Genomic DNA, 7,672 nt, shown 5'->3' with positions numbered 1-7,672 from the left:
GGTTTCTGATTGTACCCTAGAAATATGAATGTTGTTTTTGCCTTTTTCTTAAAACGATTTTTTGTAGACCTGAATTATTTTTTCATAAACATTCACCACGTCCGCTAAGGTCTAACAAGACGTGATATATACAACCCCCAATCGAATGTATGCATATAGTAATTTATTTATGTATGTACGTATATAGTATTTTAATGCTCATATAATATGATAAAACCCAAATTAAAATTAGTTTTAATTTTTTATAAATTCTCCACAACCTTAAAAAAATTATCTGCTAGATTTGATCAACACTCCTAAGCCGGATGAACGCGCTATTATGACATACGTGTCCTGTTACTATCACGCCTTCCAGGGAGCCCAACAGGTTGGAAATGTGACGCATGTACCCGAACCCACAAGACAATACACCTACGTCCCGAATTACAATGTGACTAAACTTCACATCAATACACTTATTCATTTTATTCTTTTACAGTTTGTTTTTTGGAAAATGCGACCTTATTACACAAATCGAACTTTATCTAAATAGAACTAAGGCGCTCTAGCCCAGTTTGTGGACAATACTAAGATTTTATTTTACATAATACGCTACGCGCTAAATGCTAATAGCTCTCTACGCTCACAGTTTTTAATTGCATTGTGTTTGTTTTTTAACTAGCCTTTACTTCTTTGTGGCGTAATTTTCGTAAATTTGTGCCACTATACACTCTCCTTGCATAGAAATGAGTAAAGTTAAATAATATTCGTGAAATCAAAATTAAACTTGTGAAACAAAAATCTATTTTATGAATATTAACTTTTCCAAAAGGCAAATTACACAACAGTTATTCATAAAGAAATGGATCTAGGAGTGTCTCTTATTCGTTTTGCTTTCGCCTGTGCTTACATATGTACTTATGTATTTACACACATACATATATGTACTTGAGTTGGTATATGTATAGGTGAGGTATTGATTCCCATAGTTCGAAAATATCTCCAACTATTGCATGCATTTCTTTTTATTCTATAGGTTTCTTTGTCAAGTGTACTTATTTAACTCTTAATAAAACTAAATCTAGATTTCAGGCTAATTAGTTGCATTTGAATACGGCTTTTAATTAGCAAGGTTCCTTTTTTTGGTTTTTAAAAATTGACATATGTATACAGATTTATGTATATGGAAGGATCTCGAGAAAAGCTCTCAAATTTAAATATATTTTGGGAAAAACCATATATTAATAGGAACTTTTTTAATGACAACCTACGTAAATTATATAGTTCTTTGAGATATATAGATTTAGGGATGTGTAGCTCATAAACAAAACCATTTGCCGACCTCTGAAACGCAGCCGATTTTGGAGTACGTGTCCGAAAACATATCAAAACATACATATGTATTAACCCAGGTTTTAAAAGCTGCATGGTCTATACCAAAAAATTGGTACAGAGCGCGTTGCCGACCCCTAAAAAGGGTTTTATTTTAAAATCTTTTGTATATCAAATTAGTGGGGAAATGAACTTTAAAAATTCGCATGGTACTGAAAACTTACGGCGCTGATCAAAAACATGCATAGTTCATTTTCGAAAATAGTCATTTACTCTAACGCTTATACCTTCCACATTACTTACGCTGAGAAAATGCTATTGATGTTTTTAAACATTTAAAAAATGCGAATGTGTAGTAAAGTGTGAAACTCCTATTTGAAGTACATGGCCGGGTTACCCCCTTCTTTATACTCTGTAGCTTTGAAAAAATTAATTTGCAATAATTTCAAAATAAAACTTTCTTATCTTACAAAAAGAAGTTGCGAAACAAACATTGTAAGTGAATAGACATTCTTTGGTAAAAAAATTGGCATGCTCATTGCCAGAATATTCTTCGATTAAGCAAAATTAGCGGAACAAATGTTAACAAAGATATATTTTGCCGGAATCCGAAAAAATCTGGATGTTACTTTACTTTAGCCCTAAAACCGCCACACCCATTTCTACTGGATAGGTATTCTACCGTAATCTGAAATAAAATTTACATTTTAGGAAAAACATGATTTTAGACACTTAGGTTGCAAGGTAATATAATTATTTGCTTAAATATCGATATGGTATAAAAAGAAAAACAGCAACGTATATCTACTACATGCCATTAACATAGGTACGTATTTAAGAACAATAGATAAACTAGATTTTTTAGAATCGTCATTGAAGTTTCCCAACAAAGGTGTTGCGTTTTTTGCCGCTCCAATAAAATTTAGTTTGTTTATTTAGGACATACATTGTATGTATAGAGGTCTTATATCCCTGCAGAAAATCTGACTAGCTCAAAGCTAGACCTTTTGCCGACAGTACTAGTTCTAGCTCAATACCCAAACAATGCTTTCAACTGTCTACTTTTATACGGCGATGCCATTGGCGGTGGCAATTGTCGCCCAGAAAACGTTTTTAAGATTATTTTGGGATATTTTGTTCGTTTTTTTTTCTTTTACAGATTCCATGTTTGTTATATATTTTATAACAAAAAAATTATTGTACGCAACAATTTGAATTCATTAAATCTGAAAACTCACAACTGACTCCACCACGATTTGAACTCGCGACCAACGATGCTTGAGTCCGAGGTCTTCTCGCTGAGCTACTTTCATATTGTACGAGAAGTAAGAATTAGTACACTTACACCGCAAGTTTCAATTGTCCCGCTCTGCAGCCGTTTTGCACCAGTTCAGAGATAGTTTTGAAATATGTAGTTCGGAACCAGCGCTTTGCCAGACTGTCTCCAAACTTTACTGCAGGGACTCAATGCCTTCACCTGTATATGTGACTGCCATCTCTGATGTTAATTCTAACTTTGGAAACCAAAAATAAATTTTACTGTAAACCCAAGGCACATTGAACAGGTAGTATCAGTAGAGCAAATGATTTGATTTTTTTTTTTCAAATTATTTGGTCAAATTTCAATTATTTTTAATTTATTCTTACAAAAATTCTATGTATGTATATTGTTGGAATCTACCCACTGGGAAAATAGGTAAGCACCTTGCGAGGTAAGCCATGTTTTCTTTCAGTTTTTAGTACCAAAATTGTCATCATGGCCAATGTCATCTACTAGTAAAGGGCAAAATGAACACCTCCGAAGACACATTACGTTGTCAGTTGCAAAATAACGTGCAGCCGAAGTTATTTCCAAGCACCGAACTACTCCGAGCGACTGCTCTGCATTACACGTAACTTACTTTGTAAAGCGGCTCAGAAGTATGTCTGATACCAAATGTACATTCTAAATTCCAACTTACATAAGGCGGCCATGCCTTTGTAAAAGTAAGGGACGGTCGGCAGGGAAATGGTAATGACTGCCAGGTGAAGAGTAAGTTGCTAATAAGGTATTATTACGTGCTCCTAATTCCCACTGGGTATTTGCATGTGAAACCTTTTTCCATACGAAACAAGCGATTGAATAGCAGCTTTTGGAACATTCGCCCAGGTCAGCAGCACAACCGCTGATTACTGGGCCTTGCAAAGGATTGCTTTTCTAAGAAAGAAAGTTGCAAAAATTTTTATTTTTTCCAATTTAAATTTTTTATTTTTTTTTGTATTTCACATGGCACGCTTTGATTTAGAAGAAAAAACTCAGAACAGTTTATGACACTTTCGATACCAGAAGCAACAACAAAATGCACGGAAATGTTGTTTTTGCTCTAATGCTACCTGTTTGATATGCCTTGTGTAAACCTCACATTAATATTAAAGATAACAGATAAGTCAAAGGTAGATTCTTGTATCAGAAACTAGTTTTTGAGAAAACAGGCATTAAGAATACGGTACAATACACCAATGAACGTATACATATTTATACATACAGATGTATGTATATTAGGGTGGTCCTTGAAAATTAAATGAGCGATTTCTTTCAGTCTCTCCCCTTCAATCGGTAATACCACGGTCACAGATATCACATACAAATTTTGACTTTGAGACTCAAAAAATTAAAAATATTTGTTTTATCTAATACCCAAAATCGATACTACTATAGTCGAAGATATCACATATAAATTTTGGCCCCGATTGGAGTCGGTTAAGGCGTGGCGCACGAGGCCAAAGTTCAGATTCCTCTATAGAGACTCAAAAAATTAAAATTATTAGTTTTTTGCCAACTCATACCCAAAATCGATACTACCGTATTCGAAGATATCACATACAAATTTTGGTCCCGATTGGAGTCGGTTAAGGTATGTCGCGATGGGGTCCAAGGCCAGATGCTCCATGGAGACTCAAAAAATTAAAAATATTTGTTTTAGTTAATACCTAAAATCGATACTACTAAAGTCGAAGATATCACATACAAATTTTGGTCCCGATTGGAGTCTGTTAAGACGTCTTCATAGGGTAATCTGAATTTTGACCCCTGTGCGCCACGCCTTAACCGACTTCAATCGGGGCCAAAATTTATATGTGATATCTTCGACTATAGTAGTATCGATTTTGGGTATTAGATGAAAAAGTAATAATTTTAATTTTTTGAGCTTCCATAGAGGAATGAATCTGAACTTTGCCCCCTGTGCGACACGCCTTAACTGTCTCCAATCGGGACTAAAATTTATATGTGATATCTGAGGCTTAGGAAATCATATGTAAAAATTTACCTCCTACAATTAAGGACATTGTATATACAATATATGTGTGTGTCTATGTAAGCATTTGTGAACACAGCTGAAGCAAATTTGCAATGACTCGTTAGCCCAAAATATAATAGCGCAATAGTAGTGAAAGAAATCAGCTGTTACCGCTAATATTAGCAGTGACTGCCGCAGCAAACACAATCGGGCGTTGGCAGTGAATGCGTTATTTGACATTCATTTATTCTTTTGTACATTATTGTTGTTGTGTTATGGTCTTCAGTGACATACAGAAGTTGTCTTCGTTTCATATACTAACCCTGGGATTCAGTAATTCAGTCTCATCTCAAGTCACTAAATTTGAGACTAGCAATTAGTGACTGTTTTTGTGACTTGAAATGATTTGGGTATTCTGTAGGAGAGAGTCACAAAAAGTTCAACAAAAATGTGTGGTGGAAACAAACACAGACAGTCAACTGATAGCGTTTATGTATGTATGCCTTTTGCCCGCGCCGCTCAAAGAGTCGCAATGGCCGAGTGGTCAAAGCATTAGGGTGCCGGTCGAGAGCTCCGGGTCATCTTCGGACTTGAGGATTTATTATTATTTTTTTCTTTTTTTTTGTTAGTTTTATTTTTTTTTACATAATCTTTAGATTTTAATGTTTTAAAAACAAAAAATAAATTTGTTTCAATGAATTTGTATGATATGAAAGCATTTTGGTTTATTTCCTATTTAAATTGTTGAACAAATATTTCTTCGCTTCATTTTCGCGTTTTTTTTAAATAAAGCAGTTATCTTTTCCTTCCAGCTGACACATTAGTGACTTTATTTTGAGACTTGAGACGTGAGACAGCTTACAAATAGTCTCGAAATCCATATATCACCACCAAAAGTCACTATTAGTGACTAGAGGCCGCTTACTGAATCGCAGGGTAAATCAAATTCAAAACGCGAAGTTGAAGAAGACGAAGTAAGCTTGTCAGTATTGCCAGCTGCCACAGGTGTGTTCTGTGTCGCTTCATTGGTCAGCATACTTTCTAAAAAAAAAAACAGCTGAGTTAAAAAACTGTCACTGCCACCGCGCTATTGTATTTTGGGCATTTCTATGTGGTCTAGATCCAATACCATCGATCATCGCTTTCATCCTTGTCACCCGTTGCCTGAATGTATCTTCTTGAATATTTTTTGGCACGTGTGCACCCATTTTTTTAACAATCTGCTGCATGTGGATTTTGCATTGTTTTACTAAGTTTCCAGGGTTTGCAATTATCAAGTACTGCTTTACTTATCTTTATTTATAAGTATTATAGGCAATAGGTTCTATCAAAAAGTTGCAGGCTGCTTGAATTTTTATATTACTAACTTGTGTTCTATTTGTTGCTTTTTCTTTGCTTGCATCCTAACAGACTTGCAGAATACTGCGTTGCCAGATGAAAGAGCAGTCATGACGTACGTGTCATCGTATTATCATTGCTTTAGTGGCGCTCAAAAGGTCGGTTTTCGTCACAAAATTTTAGCAACATCATAAATACATAATATTCATTGTTCTATGTGAATAACACTTTTGATCAGTGGGTGTATTTTTAAAATCAAAGGTTTTGTCAGACTTGGCCTATAATTTCACTTTATAAGGATTTACGGCTTTGTTGTTGCCTCTTTTTCTGTAAAATGAGTACAAAATTACACAACAAACAGTGTTATCCATATAGAAGTACATACAAAATTATAATTAATTAATACATGCAAGGTTAAAAGCCTTGTTTTTATGTAAGTACACGGCGTAGTAACACCCCTTTTTAATCGCTTGGTTTTGCTATTGCTTAATTGCCTTACTTTCGTTATAGGGCGTTCATTCCAATATAATTTTCCGAAAGTGATTTCGCAATTATTTACAACTAAGTATTTTATCTACTGTTAGGCGGAGACGGCAGCTAACCGTATTTGTAAAGTGCTTAAGGTGAACCAGGAGAATGAGCGCCTCATGGAGGAGTACGAACGTCTTGCAAGCGATGTAAGTAATATTTGTAAATGATGTGCCGTTTTTTATGATTTTTTCGATTGTGATAGCTTTTGGAATGGATACGCCGGACAATGCCATGGTTAAACTCTCGCCAGGCAGACAATTCGTTGGCCGGTGTACAAAAGAAGTTAGAAGAATACCGAACCTATCGTCGCAAGCACAAGCCGCCACGTGTGGAACAAAAAGCAAAACTCGAAACAAACTTCAATACTTTGCAAACAAAACTTCGCTTATCTAACCGTCCGGCATATCTACCGACCGAGGGCAAGACGGTCGCTGATATTTCGAATGCTTGGAAAGGACTGGAGTTAGCGGAAAAGGCATTTGAAGAATGGCTTCTTGCTGAAACAATGCGCTTGGAACGCTTAGAACATCTGGCGCAAAAATTCAAGCACAAGGTAGATTTACAATTTTCGAAAAGTTGTTGCGTTAAATTTGTTTATTCTTATAATTTTTTAAAAGGCTGATGCTCATGAGGATTGGACTCGCGGAAAAGAAGAGATGTTGCAGTCTCAAGACTTCCGTCAATGTAAATTAAATGACTTGAAAGCCCTCAAGAAAAAGCATGAGGCTTTTGAATCCGATTTAGCTGCTCATCAGGATCGTGTCGAACAGATTGCGGCAATTGCTCAGGAATTAAAGTAAGATTTTACTGTCAATGCCAATGCTAATTTAGTTCCTTTTGGGGTCAAGTTCTGTGCGAGTTTAACTCTGTTTGTCATCCAAACTAAGCTTAAACTCAGTATGCAGTATTGGGTGATACGTGCGGATAAACCGTTGCTGAATACCGAAGTAATGTGTCACTTGCTGAATTATGGCGAACACAAACTGCATTCCATTGTATGTGTCCAGACTTTAGGGTATACCATAGCGGAGAAACACTTCTTTGATCAGGATTCTGCTACAGTTACTAGCGGTAGCTTCTGTCAATGGGTAATTTCCATCCAGCGTGTAGCTACATCCTGTGCAATCATGATCCATTGATAGCTATCCTTATTTTTAGCAAGGGTCCAAAAAATTCCACCGCTATGATCTCAAATTGACGCTTGCTACTTGTTT

General features: G+C 35.6%; 1 protein-coding gene across 1 annotated transcript; it reads left to right on the top strand.

The window, feature by feature from the left end:
• The first annotated feature begins 353 nt into the window (after positions 1-353).
• On the top strand, positions 354-7,258 carry LOC118755044 (alpha-actinin, sarcomeric-like). The gene is made up of 5 exons (XM_036489902.1): positions 354-430; positions 6,000-6,085; positions 6,512-6,604; positions 6,661-7,011; positions 7,076-7,258. The coding sequence occupies exons 2-5, from the start codon at positions 6,038-6,040 to the stop codon at positions 7,256-7,258; spliced, it is 675 nt and encodes a 224-aa protein (XP_036345795.1). The 5' UTR covers positions 354-430; positions 6,000-6,037.
• Positions 7,259-7,672: the final 414 nt, after the last annotated feature.

Source organism: Rhagoletis pomonella, unplaced genomic scaffold (genome assembly GCF_013731165.1).
Source record: "Rhagoletis pomonella isolate Grant_MI unplaced genomic scaffold, Rhpom_1.0 Rhpom_scaffold_05189, whole genome shotgun sequence".
Lineage (NCBI taxonomy): Eukaryota > Metazoa > Arthropoda > Insecta > Diptera > Tephritidae > Rhagoletis > Rhagoletis pomonella.
The sequence above is the reverse complement of the archived record's forward strand: the minus strand, read 5'-3'. Positions and strand labels throughout refer to the sequence as shown.

Coding starts and splice junctions, on each gene's coding strand:
- LOC118755044 (XM_036489902.1), top strand. CDS start 6,038: ATGACGTACGTGTCATCGTATTATCATTGCTTTAGTGGCGCTCAAAAG. Junction 6,086..6,511: donor GCTTTAGTGGCGCTCAAAAG/GTCGGTTTTCGT, acceptor ATCTACTGTTAG/GCGGAGACGGCAGCTAACCG. Junction 6,605..6,660: donor ACGAACGTCTTGCAAGCGAT/GTAAGTAATATT, acceptor CGATTGTGATAG/CTTTTGGAATGGATACGCCG.